The 21,460-nt window shown below is 61.3% G+C and overlaps 1 protein-coding gene across 1 annotated transcript in view; it reads right to left on the bottom strand.

Moving 5' to 3' along the window:
• Positions 1–21,460, bottom strand: part of TAF4 (TATA-box binding protein associated factor 4) — a 66,284-nt gene that overhangs the window by 13,943 nt on the left and 30,881 nt on the right. The window contains exons 2-13 of the mRNA XM_047851569.1: positions 15,056–15,222; positions 13,728–13,847; positions 10,540–10,659; positions 9,654–9,776; positions 8,137–8,226; positions 7,321–7,566; positions 4,942–5,089; positions 4,408–4,522; positions 2,114–2,283; positions 1,660–1,790; positions 869–994; positions 370–426 (exon numbers count right to left, since the gene is read on the bottom strand). Coding sequence (XP_047707525.1) covers positions 370–426; positions 869–994; positions 1,660–1,790; positions 2,114–2,283; positions 4,408–4,522; positions 4,942–5,089; positions 7,321–7,566; positions 8,137–8,226; positions 9,654–9,776; positions 10,540–10,659; positions 13,728–13,847; positions 15,056–15,222 — 1,613 coding nt within the window. The remainder of the gene's footprint in view (positions 1–369; positions 427–868; positions 995–1,659; positions 1,791–2,113; positions 2,284–4,407; positions 4,523–4,941; positions 5,090–7,320; positions 7,567–8,136; positions 8,227–9,653; positions 9,777–10,539; positions 10,660–13,727; positions 13,848–15,055; positions 15,223–21,460) is intronic.

Genomic DNA, 21,460 nt, shown 5'->3' with positions numbered 1-21,460 from the left:
GCTACGAAAAACACAGAGGCGGCAGCGGGTCTTCGGAAACCGTCAAAGTTAAAATTTCTCTCACGTTTGGCTTCAACGGTAAGCTTATCCCGCAATCAGAAAAATGAAGCAGAAGCAGACGCGCGCCTCTCAAAGCCCGGAGGACGTAACGAGTTGAAAGTACAAAGGCTACGCGGCGCACCCAGGGGGAAACACCACCGCATCTGGGAGCGGGACGTGGGCTGTCCGCAGCCGCCTCGAGCAGCTGTGCCGGTGCCCGTCGCACAGAAACACCGCCCCTTCCTCACCCTTTCTTGTGTGGCACGAGCAGGTTACGTAAGACTCTATTCTCAAGCGTAGAGCAAAGACTCTCTGGCTGAAGACGCTTACCTCTTTTGCCTTCTGTTTCAACCTTAGCTGTTCCGGGTCTTCTTGTCTGGATCGAGACTATTTTTTAAAGAGGTAAAAAGAAAAATAAGCTCGGACCTAAGTGCTCATCGTCTAACAGACACGCTATCTCACTCACGATACGGTAACATCCAGATTGTACGACGGGACACATGTTACATTTTTCATTTTTCAACGCTTTTTTACGGCCCAAACGTAACAATTTAGGCTGCACACCATGGGGAAAAAAACAGCCATCATGAAGGTCAGTCCCCCTGGAGAAGAGCTCACACGTGGCTTTCACCATGCCCGCCGGTCAAGGGCTCTGACGGACGGTGGGCCAGGTCGGCCCAAGGGGCTCTGGCTCAGGTCCGCAGCCCACCCGAGGCCCCCTTCCAAATCAAATGCGTCACGCCTTCGGGCCCGGGCCGGCCCCAACAGCACGCTGGCCTCCCGGGGCCTGGGGTGGGAGCGGCCGGCCGCGAGAAGCGCACACACTTGCCTTGGCCGCCCGCATGAGGATCTCTCTCTCTTGCTCGTCTTTCCTCTGCTTTTCAATTTGATCAAGCTGCTCAAAAAATTTGAGCTGAGCCCGGACATCACTTGCCTGCTCGTATCTGTCATCATCCTACAGAAAGGCAAGAACACGGTCACAATAAACCCGGGGACCGGGCCGGACGGGCTGCGCACACCCCGCTTCCCCAGAGCGAGTCCTACGGAGCCCCGCACACCCGCCCCCGGCCCGGATGGCCTGCGTGGGACGGGTCTGCAGGCCAGCATGCAGACGGAGTCTCAGTGAGCCGTGCTGGGGCTCACGAGGGGTTTCCACCTCAAACGCTCGTGCATCATTTGATTTTCACTGCCACTCCGAGGGCACGGGCCTCACGCGGCTGGGCCCCTCTGCACAGCTCCCACGTGAGGACAGAGGAAGGCAGACCCCACCCTGCAACCTGCCCCTGAAGGCAGGACCTCGGTGCAGGTGACCCTCCACGACACAAACGGGGCAGCGGCCCGAGTCACGGGAGCAGGGCTGGCTCGGGGCCGTGGGCATGCCACGGTGGCACTGGCAGGGGCTCCGGGACCCCCACCCCGGCCCCGGCCCCGTGCCTCATGCAGGCCCGGCCTGCCCTCCTCCTCCGGCCGGGCGCACGGCGCTGAGGCAGCTCCGTGGAGAATTCGGAGCCAACGCGACACCTGTGCGGCCCCGCGCGCCCGGTGCAGGAAGAGGCTTCCCGGCAGGACCGACCCGGAGTCCACGGCCAGCTCGGCCTCTTCAGGACGGCAGCGTGTTACCTTGTACGAGAAGTTCTTCTGCTGGGCCGTCTCTGATATTTTCTCCACGAGATTCTGTAGCCTCTGCTGCGTGGCGTGTGATACGTAACTCACAACGTCCGGATGCAACTCCGTGATGCCGTGTTTTTTACCTGGGGGTAGGCAACGCTTTAGCCGCCGAAGCTCCTTCTCTCCTCTCCGAGTCACCGTTCTGTCTTCCACGACTCACCGCTCAGAGCGACCGGAGGGCGGCCTGGACAGGCCCTCGGGGCAGGGGTGGGGGTGGGGGGTCGGTCTACACCCGCTGCAACTACCTGAGAACCACCGGCATCGAGCTCGGGGAAAGTACGGCACCGGTAACAGGCAGGACAAGGTACCGAGTGCGCTCCGCCGGGGAGCTGGGCAGAAGACGGCTCTATGCGGGGCTAGAGTCGCATGTGCACCGGGGGCCCCAGTGACGGCGGCACCCACGTACCGATCTCTAGGATTCTTCTCTGTAAAGGCGCTGGTAGAAGAAAGGTTTCATCCTTACAGGATCGCGTCAGGGTGCCCACTAAGTCAGAGTTCGTGGCTAATATTCGTGCACTTTCTTCCGACAGGTTTACTCCCGCCATCGAGGCCACGTCGTTGATGTCATCGTCATCCCTTCAGAGAGGAAGATAAGCTGACTGAGCGAGGGGCGCGTCGGGAGACGCTCGGGGGGCCTGACCCAGCGGTCCACAAGCGGGGCAGGGGACCCCGTGCAGAGAGCGCACGGACGCCCCTCCAGGCGAGCGTCCCGCCGGCGCCCTCCGGCCCTGCACCGTCACCTGATCGAGGAAGCCCAGCGGTCTTCTTTGAAAAAGAGTCTGGTTTTTTTTCTTCTTTTAATTTCTTTTAATGTTTATTTTTTGAGAGAGACAGAGACAGAGCACGAGCAGGGGAGGGGCAGAGAGAGAGGGGGAGACGGAATCCGAAGCAGGCTCCAGGCTCCGAACTGTCGGCACAGAGCCCGAAGTGGGGCTCTAACCCACGAACCGTGAGATCACGACCGGAGCCAAAGTAGGACGCTCAACCGACTGAGCCCCCAGGCGCCCTGGGAGTCCATTCTTTTAAAGGAAGACCAGCTAAGCGTTAGAGCTGCACAGGAGTCCCAGCACGAGGATGTGTGTAGAGGGCTCCCCCACGGTCAGGACTAAGCTCAGAGAGCAAACCCAGCCACACAGGACCCACGGCTTCAAGGAGTTTGTTCCCAGTGAAACTTAGCTTAGAAAAATCAAACAGCATTCTTTTCTTAAAATGGTCCCACAATTGTGGAAAAGGCAGAATCGGGGGTGAAGGACTCTTTCCTTCCTGAATGAAGCTGCCGACCTGACGCCCCACGCCCCGGATCACCCCACACGTGCCCCCCGTGGAGCCGGCGTCCCCTGCGAGCAGGCCGCCAGCCACACGCACGGCCCTCCCTTCAGCCTCCCTAGCCTGGGACGCTCCTCAGCCTCGCCTTGGCTCTCGTGCCAGTGACGCTTCGAGGCCACGGGCCAGGTGTCCTGCAGCAGATGTGTGTCCCCCGTCTGACTGACGTCCCCTCCCCTCGTGACAAGAATGCCACACGAGCCCCGCAGAGGGCTGGGTCTCCTTGGTCCTTTCCTGATGCACTCTGAGCATCTGACCCCTCTGGGGTCCCTGCCGGCTTCCCCCTCATCATTAGCTCCCCATTTATTCACCGTCACGGGCTCGTGCTTTCCTGTCTCACCCAGGGCACACAGTCTGTCACTACAGACACGCACAGTGGGAGGGAGCCCATCCACCCCAGCACCGCTCTCTGACCTGATGAGATGCGCTAGCTTGCCCTGCAAAGACCCCAAAACCAGCCTTTCTCAGGCACCTGGGTCACGGCGCCACAATGGTTTTTGGAAGCCGTGGTCCGAGCACTGGGCGGGCTCCCTGCCATCCAGGCGCTACTCCCAGGTGCCTCTGGTGCACACAGCAAGGAGCCCCCGCGATCTGTACGTGGACACGGACACGGACCCCACGAGCTAACCTGGCACCACGGGGCCTTTCTAGCTCGCCTCGTGCCCGCAGTAAAGTTTCCTTCCGTGGGACATACCCGGATTCCCCGTGGCCCTCATTCCCTCGCTTCTCTGCCGTACAGGTGGGCCCCTCCCTCGGGGCGGTCCTCCCCGCCCCAACCGGGCGCAGGCCCTCCACACCGGGCCATCCAGGCACAGCGCCCTCCTCACCCCGCTCGGGCGCCGACCCCGGCTCGGCACCGCTGACGCCAGCCCTGCTCCAGTGGCCAACGGTGTCAGGGACGAAGTCTGGTGGGGGCGGGCCCGTGAACACCCCGAGGACACGTGTCCTTTCCCGCTGCTTCATCGTGATCCACGTCAACGCCACGGCCTTCCCGCTGCGCGTCCCTGACACGCAGCTTTTTACCCAGCTGCTCAAGAGCCCAAACCACAGCATTTATTTCCAAAAGTCTGAAGTTAAAAGAAGGGCAGGTGAGGCGTCCTACGTGATGGTCACGACGCACTCGGAACACCAAGACCTAGCGTCACAACGATGGCTTTTCCGTCAGTTCATACAGAAAACAGCGGCTCATTTACTTCCTGCTATGCGTTTGCAGCAAATCTCCCTGCGCTAACTTTGCGGGAAAACGGGTACATGGGGGTCAAAGGCATGGAAAGAAAGCGGTCCCAAAACCACAGCGCCGGTGCCCCACGGGCGAGGCTGCCACAGGCCCAGGCCTTGGCCCCGCCACCTGCTCAGCGCGGACAGTGCGCCCCATACCGAAACGAGCCTCCCCCGGGCTCCTTGAGTTTGTTTTTCTGCGCGGCAGCTGCTTGAGCCGAGACGGCAGAGAGCGCTTTGGTTCCAGGTAGCACGGCGGGCTTCACCACGGGCACTGCAACACAAGACAGCAGCGGTCCACGCGCCGCACGCGTGCCCCGCGCGCCCCCCCACCGCACCCTCCCCGCGGGACATGCGGGCGTGCCCCCGCTCCCCCGCTCCCCCGCCACACACATGGGCCCCACCGCTCGGGAGCCTGGCGGCTGAGGGGAGGGCATCACTGCCGACCCACCATGGCGACGCCCGTCAACATGTGGGACCCCTCGCCCGAAATCCTGGGCAAAGGCACGAGCGCACCCGTCAGGTGCAGGAGGGGCTCGGGACAGAGAACCCAGCAGCGCGAACTGGACCCGTTGCCCCTGAAATCACCCCGACGCGGCGATGGCCGCACGGCGCTGTGAACGCAGCAAAGGGCACCGGGACGTTTGGGGGGCGGTGGCGGGGAGCCCCGGGTGTGCGGCCCACGGCCCTCACCTGGCTGCAGCTGGTTCAGCTGGATCTGCTGAGGCGCGGTGAGCACGATGCGGCTGTGAGGCTGCCGGAGAGCGACCATGGGCGTCTGCGTCAACGTCACCTGCGGCGGGCGGATCAGTGCTCCGGGCTTGGGCGGCTGCTGGATGACCTGGGGCAGAGCCACGGGCCCATGAGCACCCACGCCCAGCCGGGGGCCCTGCCGGGACCTGGACGCCCACGTCCGCGCCACAAAAGAGGTGAGCTCTGGGGGCAGATCTGCACGTGGGGCCTGAGGTCGGTGCCAGGACGAGGCAGGCTGACCCGGCGGTCTGGCGTGGAACACGTGCCTTCCCCCCAAATCTCAGAAGGGGATACGGCTGCTAGCGACTGCAGGGCCCGTTTTCCCTCCCGCACAGGGTCTCTAAGAGATGCGCCGCCTTCTACCCCGGGGGCGGAGGGGGGGAGCAGATTTCTCGCATCCTGCCCTCAACTCAGCCCTCTGCCTTCAGGGAAGAGCCTCTCCTGCGGCCTCCCCGTGGGGGCCTGCCCGTGCCCACCACCCGAAGCTGAGCTGGGGAGACACCCCGGAGCTGAGTCCAGCCCCAGCTGTGTCCCCTGCTGCCCCCAGGCCTGCTCGGGGCTGCACTGCCTGGAGCTCCATCAGCCAGAGCGAGCTCCTGCCTCTGCCTTTGCTCCAGGGGCCCCCCCCCACCCCGCCCCGTCTAACCCTGGGCCCAGCCCAGCGCCCCGCCCCACGCACAGTGGCACTCCCTGTGCCGGAGACACACTGCCCAGCCCAGAAGGTTATTACGTAGGTGACCTGATGGGCGTGCCCGGTATTACGAGACACTTGCTGGGGAAACGGGGTGGTGCCCTGCAACCAAACTGTTTCTGCAACAAACCCACGGAAATTCACCCTCTAAAGGAAGAGTCAAGACAACTGCCTCAGGGTGGTTAGAGTCAGAGTCAGGTTTTGCCACGAACTAAGGGAAAAGCCACGGTTTTCATCTCCATAGGCTTCCAGGATCCAGGAATGGACCAGACTCAGGCCTGACCCCACTGCTGCTCCCCCACACACACACACACCCCCCCCGGCGGGACTGGGAAACGCAGTGCAGAAGTGACCCCGTGGGTCACCACAGCCTCTGACCACAAACCAGGAACACAGGTCAGGTCACAACTACGCACCACAAGTCAGACCTTTCCAGGAAAGACCGGGACCCACGAGGTTCTCCTCAAGGGAACGCCCCTTTAGCACAAATTAGGCCAGGGGGGTAGGACGGCCCTGTACGTACAGACCTGCACCCTCGGCACGAAAAGCCCTCCTCTCGCACGCACCCTCAGCCCGCAGCACCGCACAGTGCCCACCCCGCCAGACCAGAAGCTCTCACCCACCATCTCAGCACACCTTCCTCACCAGCGGTCAACGCGAGACAAAGGCTTCCCTGAGCAGGTGGGCAAACAGCCCCACGGACTCTGGTGGCTCAGCGGTGGCTTACTCAGTTACTATGTGGCCACTGTGACAAAACACACTCTACGACCCACTATCAGGTGACAAGGGAACCTGCACCGTGGGGGAGCTTTAATGGTCTGTAAAGCAACAAAATCCCTCTGAAATTAAAAAAACCAACTGCCCTTCCAGGTTTGGCGAGCACATTTAAAATGCAACTCCTGGGGCGCCTGGGTGACTCAGTCGGTTAAGCGTCCAACTCATGATCTCAGCTCAGATCATGATCCCACAGTTCATGAGTCTGAGCCCACATCGGACTCTGCACTGACAGCACGGAGCCAGCTTGGGATTCTCTCTCTCCCTCTCTCTACCCCTCTCCCACTCACGCGGTCTCACTCTCAAAATTAACTTAAAAAAAAAAAAATTTGAAATGCAACCCTTCCCAGCAAAGACAGCCACGGAACTCAGAAAACTGGATCCACACCTTAAATCAACAATCGGTAGGTAGCCTGCAGCTTTGTGTCACCGAGACCCAAACTGGGGCTGCAGAGCTGGGCTCAAGGCCGTGAGACAAAAGGCCCACCGACCGCCTGCCTGATGTGTCCATCGCCAGGCACACGGTTTCCTGTCCCGGGGCCGCTGCTCCTGATCAAAGATAACGTCCCACTGAAGATTCACTACAAATGCCCGGTGTTCACTGGGGGCACGAACACCCCCGGCCGATACCGGGAATGGACAGGCCGCTGGGTAAGAGCCAACGGGCTTATCCCGTCTTCCCAGGAAACACGCGTGCGGGGCCTCGGCCCCAGTTCACGCCTGAACTCTGTTAGCGCCCCGGCCTCCCCCAGCGGGAGCCCTGCCGCCTGCCTGCGGGGACGCGTCCCTGAGCCGTGGCCGATCTGCGTGAGAGGTGGGCACGGGGGTGACGGGCGAGGCTCTCGCCTTCATACCAGCGGCGTGGGCTGCCCCCGCTTGCCAACGCCAACCTGTGTGGGCTGCGTGAGGCTGATGACAGGGGGCTGGAGAGCGCTGGTCACGGTGGCCGCCGTCTTCCCGGCCGTGCGCTGGACCGAGCTGCTCAGCACCACGGCCGTGAGCGCGGTGGTGGCCTGCGAGGCGGGCGGCGGCTGCTGCTGGCTCTGCTGGATGAAGGCCGCGGAGTCGGGGGTCAGCTGTCTCAAGGCGGGCAAGCTTCTCTGGGCGGGAAGACAGACACAGGGTCGGCAGCGGCACGCGGCCGGGCTCCCTCCTCACAAACCCAGAAACCTCCCGCTCTGAGGAGCAAGCCCCTCAAGCTCAACCGCGCGGGTCTCAGCACCTTCACGCCTCTGGGCGTCGGCGCGGGCAGCCGGGCGCGCTAACCCGCAGCCCCACCGTCACCGAGCAGGATTATTCTCCGAAAGAACCGGCTAGAATTTGTTCAGAAAAAAGGAAAGGGCGGTATTTCTGAAAGGCTCTTAAGAATGTCACGGCAGCAAAAGTTACTTAAGAGGGCCGGCCTGATGCCTTCGAACTCCACCGCCAACGGGCGAGCCCCGTCCATCGGCCTTCCGGCCAGTGCTTCTGTCTGCTCTGTGCCAGCGGCCAGGCCACAGGCCAGGGGCCTCAGGGCTCAGAGAAAAACCCCCTGACGGGGAACGTGAGGAGCGTCACAGGGCACCTGAAACCCACAAGCCCACGGGGCCACCTGGGCGCCCCCCTCTCCCCTCCACCAGGCCCACGGCAGGCTGCCGGCGTGCAGTGCCGCAGGGGGTCTCCACATTTACCTTCAGGAAAGGCACAAGGTAAGGTTGAGGTGAAGAATTAAGTTCTCGGTATAACCTACTGGTGAAATCTTCCGCTTCGATTTTTCCATCCTTAGAAACGAAAACCACAACAAAATTCTCTCGTGAACACAAGTTAACACTCCTCTGGTTATTCAGCACTGCTCTGGTGCCCTGTTGGAATCAGCGTCCTTTCTGCCAGGTCTTGCATGGGGCACAGGTGACAGCATGGGGCAAGTCAGGGACGCCTTTACAAGAAGAGGCGACCCACATTGAGACCCCCCAGCCTCCAGGAGGAAGCCCGGGTGGGAAGTGAGAACCCAGACAAGAGGGGGGCACAACCCTGTTCTGGAAACCGAAGCATGTGTGGTCTCAGGGTAGGGGAGGCAAAGAGAGGCGGGCAGGGACGGGATGTCACGGGCCATCCTCCAGAGGAAGCCCCAAGAGGGCGCGCTCTCAGCCAGGGCTGCCGACGTCTAGGGTCCCGCAGGGGAACTCGAGCTTCCACCCAACCTGTCCAACCTGTGCCCTCCTGTTTGGGGTATTACCAGCAGCCAGGCCCTAACTAATGCCAGGTTCAAAGAGGAAGCGGCAACGGCGTCCAGGAGACCAGGAGGGCCCATGAGAAGGTGGAACAGGGGCCCCGGTGCCCTGCCGAGAGCACAGCCAGGCGGGGGCAGGGGTATTGCCAGATCACGTGGGGAGCGAGGGACGTAGTGCCGAGTGACTCCTTTGGCAAGAGGGGACAGACCACAGACAAGGGACCACGGGCATGAACAGGAGAGGCAGTTACTTCGTCAGCGATTTTCACGAGAAGGCGGAACTGTTACAATTAAAACAAAAAGCTAGGAATTGCTGCTTCCCACGAGAGGGGAGATCGTTTTTCAATCTCTACGCTCCCTGAAAATACTTAAGTGCGTGGTCCAAGCAACTGCTTGCCTGCGGGAGCACGACTTCTGTCCTTTCCAGACCAAAACCGGGGTGGCCTGCGAGCGGGGCAAGAGCCAGCCCCCTGGGGAAGAGACGGCGGCTCCAAGAGTGGCTGTCCCGCCACCCGTCACCCCGGGGGAGGGGTCCCCCCTCTACCCCCCACCCGGCTGCCTGCGTCGAGGACGGAGGCCCCGGGCAGACACATCCCTCCAGCGGAGGGACGCAAAGCATCCAAGAGCCCAGATGTCGAACCACCAGGCTTCCTCAACAAAGAAACCAAAAGGAAAGCGAAAGGCAAGGAGGAGGGACCTGAGGCCAAAGGAGACGCAGAGAAGGCGGCCGCGCCCGCAGAGAGGTGCAAGAAAAAGCCTCGAAAACGCTCCCAATCAGGTGTGCTTACAAACACTCCCGAGGTGGACAGAACGCTTTCAAGTGGCCTCCGTGTGAGTGCCGTGGGAAGCAGGACGGGCCGGGCGCCGGCCTCCACCCAAGGGTGCAGGTCAGTCCCCAGGAGGCCACCACAGGCCGCGCGCGCCTCTGGCGGGACCTCCCCGCGTGTCAAACAAGTGCTCAGAGCCGCATCCTCTTACCAGTAGGTTCTGGACCAGCTCTTTCACGTTAGCGGCTGTCTCCGTAGACTGTTTACCAGATGAGGCCAGTTTTATTAATGTAGATAGAAAGTTTTTACATTTCTTCACGTTTTCCATGGTTTCCTGGATTCAAGTTAAAAAGATACAAGTGAAAAAGTCTTAAAAAGGCAGGTTTCCGTCAGAGCCTCTGGGTTCACCGGAACGTCTACAAGAAACTCCTTTGCAGAAAATGCAGCGACTCTCAGGGCTGCCGAGGGGTGGAAGCCGGGACGTGTGCCGTGTGGCCACACCAAGCGAGGGGCACAGCAGAGCTCACCCTGACTCAGCCAGCAGCTCAACGCCCGGGGACGTAACCGGGCGAACAACCATACGGGTGACCGTGAGGAACCTGTGGCACGTCCCCCATGACGTGGCTTTACCATAAAGAAAAGCTGGCGTCTACGTAAACACGCAACAAAAGGAATTAAACTATGACCCAGCTACCAGAGGTGCGGAAAAGCCTGAGCAGAGCAGCGAGAGGGAGTCTAAACAAAGCAGGACCCCGGCAGGTGACCGATGCGCACGTGCGCAGGGAGCCACTGGAAGCCTAGCAGGGACGTGGCTCTGCTCTGGGGACAGTGGCTCCTGTATGCTGCACAGGCCACGGCCTCAAATGCCACCTTTTGGGCTTCTGTCACCATGGACCTCTGTGCGGCCTGGAGCCTCAAGCAGGGGGACAGGGCCTTCCCACCGCCCTGCAGAGCCCGCTGGCTCACAGCCCGCCTGGGAGAGGCCGAGGTCCCCAGGCCGTGCTTGCCCCGCGCAGCTCTACCCTGCAGGAAGGGGGGCTGCGGGCGGGCGGAGGGCCCCTCGAGGCTCCCGTCTCCCACCCACGGGTGGCACTCACCGTGGCAGCCGTGGAGGTGGTGGTGGCCCCTGGCACCGTTCGCTGAGGTGTCCCCGTCTGAACAGTCGTGGCCGTCCCGAGGGAAGTTGTCTGGGCAGCGCCACCCAGAACCAGCTGAGGCTACGAGAGTCCAAAGGCAAGGTAAACAGAGGGTCTGCAGAGACGGCCCTCATATCCCCCCCAAAAAGAACGAGACCCACAGCAGGCGGAGCCCTGGACCCCGCGGACAGCGAGCCTGGCCGAAAACTGGGGACAGGGAGCCCGGGCAGGGCAGAGCCTGGCCGGCGGAGGCCGGAGCCAGGAGTCCCATGGCCACCAGTGTGAAGTGTCTATCCTCCCAGAAATGAGAAGCAAAACGGAGAAACTACAGCTGAAAACGTGTCACCTGGCTTGTGCAGAAGCCAGTGACAGGAAAGGACCGTCCTCCCGCCGGGTCTCCACCCACATCACCTCTGGCGGGGGCCCCAGCTGCGCCCCCGCCACCAGGCCAGCCTCTCCCTGCTCTCCATGAGCGAGCCTCATCGAGAAACATCACAAAACGAGGGCTTTCCGAGCAGATTTGAGCAATCCGTAGGGAGTGGGTGCGAGTGGGGAGGGGCCGGAGACCCCCACGGCAGCCCCTGGGGGCTCCCGGAGCCTGGCTCCACACGAGCCGTCGCGACAAACAGTTACTGCTCTGTGTATTACATTCTCGCAGTTGATGCGTCTAGCCTTCGACATTCCCTCTCCGGTTTTCCAGACCTTGCTGTCTGTGGCCCGGCGCGCCGGGAGGCCTCCCCTGAGCATCTGCGGCTATGCCGGTGGCTCGCTCAGCCCCCAACCCCCCACCCCGCGAGGGGACGGAGCTAGAGACGGCGGGCCCTCTCCTTACAACCCGAGTGTGCTCGCTCACTCCTAAGGTTCGCTCGCAGGGATTACTGAGAACATCACATGACCCTTGGAAGGAAGGCCGCGGGGAAGGACACACGGAGCCACCATCTTGGGGCAGCTGGGGGGACCGCTCAGAGGCTTCCGGACGCCCGGAAACGGCCAGGGCACTTGTCACCCCCTGCAAATCCCCTGCACCTCAAGCCACAGTCCCCACGTTCCCTTCTGCGGGCCTGACGCGTGCATAGGTCACCCCGTGGTGCCGACACAGCGTCTGCCTTCCACCTGACCCGCCAGCTTCAGGGCCTTCTCAGGACAGCTCCGCTCACTGTGAGCAGAGCTCTAACACGCCCACCGGACTGAACCCAGGCGGAGCGCGAGTCCCAGGACAGCCCCCCTCTCACGGGCGCTCCGAGGACACGAGTCTGCCGCTCTGCTCCCACCTGTCCAGCTGCTCCGAGGAACAACCTCCCTGCCGCAGACGCAGAAGGAAAGACGACGAGGTGCAGCCAGAGGGCAGGGCGCCCGGCGCCAGGAGGCTCCTGGGCCTCCCCCGCCAACCGTCCACACCACTCTTGCCTCGGCTTCCTCATCTGCGAAACCGGCACAGCGCCCGCCCCACAGCAGCACAGGGGGGAGTCACACGACAACCAGCGACGACGGAAACGCGGTCCCCGCACGCGGCAGACGCCCGACACAAAGTGGCCAACGCCGCACAACCTGCATCGTGACGGACGCTCGAAACACCTCAGGACCGAACAGCTCTGAACCCCTCTGCTTCCGGCTTTCCAGCCTGGCCGCCCAGCGCCAGCCGCCACCCTGCCCGGGGGGCTCCTCCCGGCTGACGGAAGGGGCCAGCCTGCCCTCGGCTTGACCGACCAGAGGCAGGCTGACAGGGGAGGGTCACCAGGGCACTCTCCCCACCACAGCCTCGGACACCCGGGAAAGAACACACACACACACACACACACACACACACACACACCAACCCCAGAAGGCTGATGGGGAACGTTTCTGGGACCGGGCTTGGTTCCTGGCAAAGGGCACAGGCCTCGGGGACGCAGGGCAGCTGGGCAGCCGCACACGGGCCCAGGGGTGCGTTCCAGAAGCCCCCGACCCCTCACCTGTCAGTGCCTCACCAGGAGGAGGGGGTTGTGGAGATCACACCCATCAGCACACACGAGCAGCAGGAGCCCCGCTCCCAGATGAGACGCGCATCCTCGCCCCCACACTTACAGGTCGGCGGGCACCACGCCCAAACCGTCCACGCTACAGATTCCTCTGCTTTACGGTCAAATAGTAATAAGGCGATTGTTTCTGGGGCGCCTGTGTGGCCCAGTCAGTCAAACGGCTGACTCTTAATTTCAGCTCAAGTCATGATCTCACAGATCTTGAGTTCGAGCCTGTGTCTGGCTCTGTGCTGACAGTGCAGAGCCTGCTTGGGATTCTCTCTCTCCCTCTCTCTCTCTGCCTATCCTCCCCCAAAATAAATAAACATTTTTTAAAAAACAAGGCGGGGGGGCACCTGGGTGGTTCAGTCGGTTGAGCTTCTGACTCTTGATTTCGGCTCAGGTCATGATCCCAGAGGCTGTAGGATTCTCTCTCTCCCTCTGCCCTCCCCCGCTCGCATGCACTCTCTCTCTCAATTTAAAAAAAAATCTTTTTTTTAATTAAGGTGATTATTTGTAATTATGCTTCTGGCACAGGGAGAAGCTTTTTTTTTTTTTTTTTAAGTGTATTTACTTATTTTAAGAGAGAGAGAGAATCCCAAGTAGGCTCCACACTATCAACACAGAGCCCGACACAGGGCTCGCTCCCGTAAACCACAAGATCATAATCGAAGCTGAAACCAAGAGTCAGACGCTCAGCCGAGTGAGCCACCCAGGCAGGCGCCCCAGGGGGACGTTTTAAAAACACTGCTGGTGTCGGGGCGCCTGAGTGGCTCGCTTGGTTGAGCGATCAACTTCGGCTCAGGTCACGATTTCGCGATTGACGAGTTCGAGCCCCGCGTCGGGCTCTGTGCAGAGAGCTCAGAGCCTGGAGCCTACTTCAGAGTGTGTATCTCCCTCTCTCTGCTCCTCCCCTGCTCATGCTCTGTTTCTCTCTCAAAAATAAATAAATATTTAAAAAAAAAAAAAAAAACCCACCGCTGGTGTTCAATCCCATGCGGTTTAAAGAAAAGCCTGACCTAGCCTGGGTAGGCCATCAGAGACAAAACAGTCCTCAGGACACTTCCTCCCGAAGCCCACCTTTGCATCCGACCTCCCAGCCCGCGAGGCCCGACCTCCACGCAGAGGGCGCTGCTCCCACGGCCTCCTCACCTGCACTCCGGGCGAGCGCTGCAGTGCCGTGGCGGGCTGTACCGTCGTCTGGGCCTGAGACACTTGCTTGATTATGGTTGTTGGGGTCACCTGCCGTGCAATAATAGGGGTCCCAGGTGCCTGAAAAATAAGCAGGCATCATCTAAAAGGAGCAACAACTGACACGGTTCCCCGCCCCCAACACAGCCGAATCGCCCGCTACCGCAGAAGGGGGGGCTCGGGCGCACCGGGCCGCGAGCTACAGTCAACAGAGCCACCCCACTTCAAGGGGGGAGCGTGTGACCGGAATCTGTGCGTACGGTGGTAACACCACCACCGAGCTCCTTCACCCCGGTCTACCAAACGTGGACTTTAAAGAACGCGAGTATCTGGGAAATCAGTCCTTGTGTGGATTTCTAGTCATCTTGTTCGTAAGCACTGAAACGGTAAGAAGCGTGCGTCCCCTGGGTCTAAAGATGGGTCACGTTGCTGCGGAACAGGAAGTAAAGGAGACAGCGGTCCGAGCGGCCCACTGACACTAATCCGGATAGAAAGACGGGGCCAGTCCTGAGCACAGTGGTGCAGACGCGGGCTGACAGCGGCCACGCTGGCGGCCAGACGGTAACACACACGCGTGACAGTGACAGCACGGGTGTCATCTGCCTGCATCTCGCTTCACACGGCCCCACGGGCCTTGACAACACTGCTCTGAGCCGCCCTGGACATTCGATGAGGGGCACGGTGTCTCCCTGCACAGCCAAGTCCTCCGTCCACAGTGCAGGCCTTCACCTCCCGAGGGAACGCGGCTGAAATCACAGGAGGAAGAGACCTCAAGCCCCTTCCAGCCTCCACTTGAGTTACTAAGCAGCCAGCCAGTCAGGACGGCAGGGTCACGGCACCGGGCAGAAAGGCATCGGGAGACAAGACGCGGGTAGCGTGCTGGCACGCGCTGAACGGAAGTCAGGATGCGGACAAGACACGCCAGCACGGGGGTCCCGTCCCCCCCTCCAGCCAACCTCCGGGCCCAGGGTGCTAACCCCAAGCACGTGGGGCGGGGGTGCCGTTCAACACAATCTCCTGACGCTCTCACGCGCCTCCCTGACAATAACACTAACGCACGCAGGGTTCACTCTGCAGAAGAGGAGACTGAGGCACCGGGGGCGGAGTCACGGGAGGGGAGGGAACAGACAGGACGGAGTCCAGGCAGAGTTTCGCTGAGCATGGACGCGGAGCTGGCTCCCCTGAGCCTCCCGAGGGTGGCCGCGCGTGGCCGCCCCTCTCCGCCCTCGCGGGATACCTGCCGGAAGGACGTCCCTCGGGCTGCCGCCACCTGGCGCGCGTGCACTCACCTGTACGGTAGAGATCTGGACGGGAGGGGCACTTGTGGGGGTTGCAGGGCGGGGCGCCATGGTGGTCTGAGGCTGGGTCTGCACGTGGGCCTGGGCCTGCATCTGGGCCAAGGCCTGCTGAGGAATCATTAACAACTGCCCGTTCTCGCTCCGCACGAGGACCATACCTGGGGATAGAGGAGACCTGGCGTCAGGAGACGTGCCCGCCCCCGCCCCCCCTCCGCCACAGCCGGGGAAGGTGCCGACCCTACCAGAGGGGAGACCCTACCAGAGGGGAGCCGGTCGGCTCTGAGAAGGAGAAAGGAGGAGCGGCGAGAGCGCAGGGTCGCACGCTCGCCAGGAAAGACGGCGTCCGGGACGGAAAGACGGCGTCCGGGACGGAAAGACGGCGTCCGGGACGGAAAGACGTACGAGGTTTTCCTCGTGGGATTCAAGCAGCAACTGCGTCTTGGAAAGGAAGCCAGGCGGCGAAGCTCCCGCGGCCACAGCCCCTGCCCCGCGGCCGCCTGCACGGCCACTCGCCAGCCCCACGAGGCGGCCCGGCGCTCGCCACCGCCCCCAGCCCCACCGGCCGTCTCGGAGGAGGGAGGCCTGGGGTCCTGGGGGCCCGAAGCAGGCACTCCTCTCGGGAACACGACTCCCGGGACTGCCCTCGGGTGCAGGGGCCGTGCCACGCCCGCGGCTAACCTGGGGCGCCCGCGACACACACGCAGGGACAGGGACGGCCACCCGTGCTTGGCAGCTCCAGAGCTCCATCACCAGGAAGCAAGTGCCATCAGCCAGACGCGGCATTAACTGCAGCTTCAAGAACCACAAAGCACTTACGTCGTCGATTCCACCAGAAACAGCAGCCTATCCCCACCTGGGGATAAGTCTCCCACTTGGTGGGACAGGGCGAGGAAGAAACGCTCCGCTTCGCACGAGGCCCGGTGCCCGGCGCTCCGGGACAGGAGGCCTCCCCCGCGCGGCCTGGCCTCTTGCAGGCTGCACGCAAGGTGGCCTCTCCGAGAAGAAACGGCCGGCCGGCCTCACAACGAGCAGCATCAGGGCTTTCCCTCCCGAACCAAACGGGAGCTGAGTGACCCCAGTAACTCCCAGAGGAGCCCCTGAACCCCCGGGTCCCGGCTCCTTCGACGACACCCAGCATGACATCCAGAAGTAACAGGCCTCTCCCGGGCCCACAGCTATAATCCCTCATTTCAAAGAACCACGTTCATCCCCATTAAGTAGGAAGCTTCCTTCCAAAACGCCCCCGTTATAATAAACCGTGCTGAAATGTAAAAACAAAACAAAAACCAGCTGCTGAAATAACACTCTGCTGAACTCTCCCAGACCCTGGAGCCCGTTAGCACACTGGGGACCCCAAAAGAGGAAACCTGGCCCTCCTCCCAATGCCAGTCTCTCAAGCCCACCATCCCCTGTCACTAGTCACTAGAGACCCCCTCCCCCTCCCCCTCGTTAGGGTTCTGGGAAGCCACTTGCTGATGTCGCCGAGCAGCGAGGAGGGATGGCCAGGCCCCTGGCCACGTAAAGGGCCCGGCAGGACCCGTGACTTAGTGCCCCAACTTTAAGCCTGTTAACGTGGCGGTGCATGAACTCGCTTTGACTACCAGCTGCTTTTCTGCTTAAGAAATCACACCTACAGAAACTTAGAGGAATATTTAAAGGATAAACATGTACGATCCAGTGATGTGGTTAAGATGCTAACAAAACAGAAGTGGTGCCCTGGCCCCACAGACCCGTAAGAAAAGGTACCATGAGCCACGCAGCAGGCCTGTGGTTTGAACAAAATTTGGAGAAGTGACCACGTAACTTTAAGCAGGTAACGTGACTGGACTCGGGCATTACAAACACGTCCAAGTGGGTATGTACATGGAGCAGTGAGATTGACGGACACAGCTGGACACGAGGGAGGCGGGCTGCTCGTAGACCCCGGGACCCCCACTGACCGCGAACCCGAGAACAGCCACTCGCTCCTGAGGCGGAGGGAAGGCGGAGGGAAGGCTACGTGCACAGGAGGGCAGGCGCTGTCCTGGGGCCGCACTTCACGCCCAGTCTCCCCAGCTACGGTCACTGATCGGGCAACAGGCAGAACAGCCCGAGGACGGTCACCACACTGACCGCTGCGTCGAACACCCCGTCTTAATGACGTTATCGCAGCCCCGGATCTCGTCAACTCTGGCTGTGACCACTCATCTCAAACAGATAAGCAGCTGTACAGCGTCTACTCCTGCCAACGCTGAGACACACAGGCCTGGCCCAGTCACACCGGGAGGCCGCCTCTCCCCACCCTCTGTAGGGGCAAGGTGGGCCCCTCCCCCACCCACAGACGCCGCCAAAGGCCCCCCGCACACCCGGGCCCCCCCGCAAAGCCCTGACACGGAAAACACAACGCCCACTTCAGGAGACCCTTCAGAGCCTGTCTGGCCCGTGCAGCCGAGCCCTACAGGCAGTCACCAGGCAAGCCGGGAGCCCCGGACCGGCCTTCCAGGCCTTCTGATGGAGCCCGGCCCCTCCCTCGCCCGGGAGCCCCTCCCTCGCCCGGGAGCCCCTCCCTCGCCCGGGAGCCCCTCCCTCGCCCGGGAGCCCCTCCCTCGCCCGGGAGCCCCTCCCTCGCCCGGGAGCCCCTCCCTCGCCCGGGAGCCCCTCCCTCGCCCGGGAGCCCCTCCCTCGCCCGGGAGCCCCTCCCTCGCCCGGGAGCCCCTCCCTCGCCCGGGAGCCCCTCCCTCGCCCGGGAGCCCCTCCCTCGCCCGGGAGCCCCTCCCTCGCCCGGGAGCCCCTCCCTCGCCCGGGAGCCCCTCCCTCGCCCGGGAGCCCCTCCCTCGCCCGGGAGCCCCTCCCTCGCCCGGGAGCCCCTCCCTCGCCCGGGAGCCCCTCCCTCGCCCGGGAGCCCCTCCCTCGCCCGGGAGCCCCTCCCTCGCCCGGGAGCCCCTCCCTCGCCCGGGAGCCCCTCCCTCGCCCGGGAGCCCCTCCCTCGCCCGGGAGCCCCTCCCTCGCCCGGGAGCCCCTCCCTCGCCCGGGAGCCCCTCCCTCGCCCGGGAGCCCCTCCCTCGCCCGGGAGCCCCTCCCTCGCCCGGGAGCCCCTCCCTCGCCCGGGAGCCCCTCCCTCGCCCGGGAGCCCCTCCCTCGCCCGGGAGCCCCTCCCTCGCCCGGGAGCCCCTCCCTCGCCCGGGAGCCCCTCCCTCGCCCGGGAGCCCCTCCCTCGCCCGGGAGCCGCCGCCTCCCTTCTACTCCAGACACATTAAAGTCAAAACCAGCCAGTCCACGGAAGCCACAACCCTGATCGGGCAGACAGAAAAGAACTTGGGTTTTCTTTTTTAACAATTTTAATATCTTTCCCAGAGTCGAGTTTGTACGGGAAACTCGAGGAACTCAGAGACGCACACGGAAAACAAATCTCCTGAAATCCCGCGTCCTCTGGTGACCGTGTGCGTGGAAAACACACCAAGGCCACTGTGAACACAACTGAGGCTATGGCGTTGCTACTCAGCCCGCGTCGTCTTCTCACTTCTTGCAGCGTAAGTTGTTTCCGTGTCATTGAACATTCCTCAAAAACACAATTTTCAGTAGCTACGTAATATTCCATCCAAAGCGTATTTATGATTTCTTTATTGGTGAGGATACTGGACTATCCTCTATCTTTTGCTGCTGTGAAAGCTCAGATTTTAAAATGACAGTGCACGGCAAGAACACCCTGCCGGTAGTTCCAAGGTCCGTGCCATGCAGCAGTGACCGGCCTCCCTGTGCTCGCCACACGAGACCCTGACCCCGCCCCTCCCTGGGAGGCAGGGCGCCCCACACAGCAGAGCGGACCCAGTATTGCGCGGACCGCCAGTTCCTAAGAACGGATCCCACCCCTCCTCGAGCACCAGAGTTCAGGATAAACTCAAGGTTTTCACCCAATGTTAGCTGTCATGATCCCTCTCCTACAACATTCCTTATCGTTTTTTTAACCAAAATGTAGGTCAAAGCTACACTACAAATTAAATAGGCACTTTTGGATTCCGCCGGGAACCCCACCTGCCCATTAAGTAAGCTTCCCTCCAAAACGTCTCTTTCATAATAAACCATGCTGAAATTTAAAAGCAAAACAAATTTGTTTCAATTCTGGGGAAGCCAGGGGGCTCAGGACACGGCCCTTCACACGCGGGCCTGGGATAGGGGGCGCCTCCCCGAGGGAACAGCGGGAGCTGGAGTGACAGGAGCAGGGAGCAGCAGCCGGGGTCAGGGGGACCAGACTTCCACCACAAGGTCTCCACCGGGCCGTGGTGAGAGTCAACACAGACAGCCGTCCGCGATCACACACGTGCAGAATGAGACTGTGCTCCGAGCCCCGACGCTGATGCTGAAGAAGCCGGAGCCAGGACGTGCCCAAGAAAAGGGCACAGTCTGTCTGCACCTCGCTGGATGCTTCAGTTCTGAGTGCCGCACACCCCATGCTCCCGCGCCAAGAGGAGGAGACCGTGGAGGGGGAGGGCCGGGAGGGCCGGGGAAGAAGGGAGACGGTCCCTGGGGCCCTCCCACCACACCGCCACCCGCAGCCCCGCCGGGAGGAGCAGCAGACCAAGCAAGATGCTAACAGGGACACCGGTAAAGCTGGTGGAAATTAAGGCCCAAGTGTTCCTTTTACTCTCATGGCTGTCCGCCTCTTCAACGCACAGGGACGAGGATTCGGGGCACAGGGTCAGACAAGCGCGTGGGCGGGGCGCTCCCGCGTCCTGGCACCACCCCCCGCCACGCAGGCCTAAGCAGGGAAGGGACAGCGCACCAACTGTACCAAACGGTGCTGCTGAGCCCAATCCACACCCGACTCACACGTGAGGCCAGACACGTGGCCCTGGTCCCAGGGTTTCAACCCTTCACGAGCAGCTGGTCAATGTCACATCTCACCACGCTCGTCCATAAACTGCACAATCATTTCTGGAAAACTCCCCCTGGGCCCCTGAAGTGCCAGCAGACAGTGGTGCAGGACCCACCGGCCAGCTGAGCTGGGGCGCCAGCTCCGGGGTGAAGAAGTCCCCAACCAGAGTGCGGGGCCCTGTTCGTCAAGGCTCATCCTGCATCTTCCGGGGGGCATCGGTGTTTAACAGTGCGCACCGAGGGCACCTTTCTTTTAAGACCTGTTTACTGTTGCAAAGTTCAATATTTTCTTTTTCATCTGCGCAGGGGGGCAGTTCACGGCTGGAAGCAAGAGCAGCACAGGAGGAAACACTGCTGCTCCGGGGCAGGGAGCAGTGGCATTACCACATTTCTGAATATTTAGCTGGAGATGAAGCTTCTGACCCGATTCATGTTCCAGCTTGTGCAGCTCCCTGCACAACACACATGCCATCATCATGAACTTTAGTTCATCTGAGCATACACCGCCAGCTACAAACACGGCCGAGAAACGTTAAGGAACACGTGACGTGAAGAGCTTCACCAGGCCAGCGTGGTTAGGATGTCAACTCCCCGCAAACGCCATCTGCAGACGTAACACAAAACCCACCCGAACCCCCGCAGGCTTTTGTGTGCAAACAGACAAGCTGATTCTACAATCCACAAACACAAGGTCCTAGAGTAACCCAATCAAGCGGGAGTAAGGACCGAGTCGAGGCTAACACTGACCTTTTCCAGAGGCATCAGAAAGCTGCAGTCACTGAGGCAAAGTCAAACAGATCAAGGAACAAAACAGTCCAGAAACAGGCCTGCACAAACACGGACCAGTGGTGGCTACAAAGGCAACTGGACGGGAAAAGGGCAGCCTTTCGACAAATGGGGAACCAGCGGACATCCACACGCGAAAAGCATGGACTTGGATCCATGCCTCACGCCATACACCGAGAGCAGCTCCAAGCAGATCCCAGACCTAAACGTGAGCCCTAACACTCTAAGTTTCTGGAAGACAATGTTGGGGGGGGAAGGGGAATCTTTGTGACCCTGAGTTAGGCAAAGATAGTCTAGACACAACACCAGAAACACAACCCATAAAAACAAATTGGTAAACTGGACTTTATCAAAACTAAACACTTCTGCTCTTTGGAAACCACACTCAGAATGAAAATAGAGGCCACAGGATGGAGTCCTCGCAGGGTCCACACCCAAGGACAGGCCTGCATCCACAACAATACAGAATTCAAGAAAACACATAAGAAACAACACATTTGAAGAGACCACTCACCAAAGACACCAGATGGCGAGTGAGCACACGTGAGGGTGCGCCACACCAGTCATCAGGGAGCGCACATCAGGTCCCCAGGGCGACACCTCAACACACAGACCCACACACACACATCACCCGCAGCAGCTTTGTGTGTAACAAGGTGGGAACAAACCAGAAGTACACCAGCACATAAAAGGACAAGTGACTCTGGAATATCCATAAAACAGAAAAGTACAGCTGACCAGGGATGAGCTACTGGTACC

This window comes from Prionailurus viverrinus, chromosome A3, assembly GCF_022837055.1.
Source record: "Prionailurus viverrinus isolate Anna chromosome A3, UM_Priviv_1.0, whole genome shotgun sequence".
Classification (NCBI taxonomy): Eukaryota; Metazoa; Chordata; class Mammalia; order Carnivora; family Felidae; genus Prionailurus; species Prionailurus viverrinus.
The sequence above is the reverse complement of the archived record's forward strand: the minus strand, read 5'-3'. Positions and strand labels throughout refer to the sequence as shown.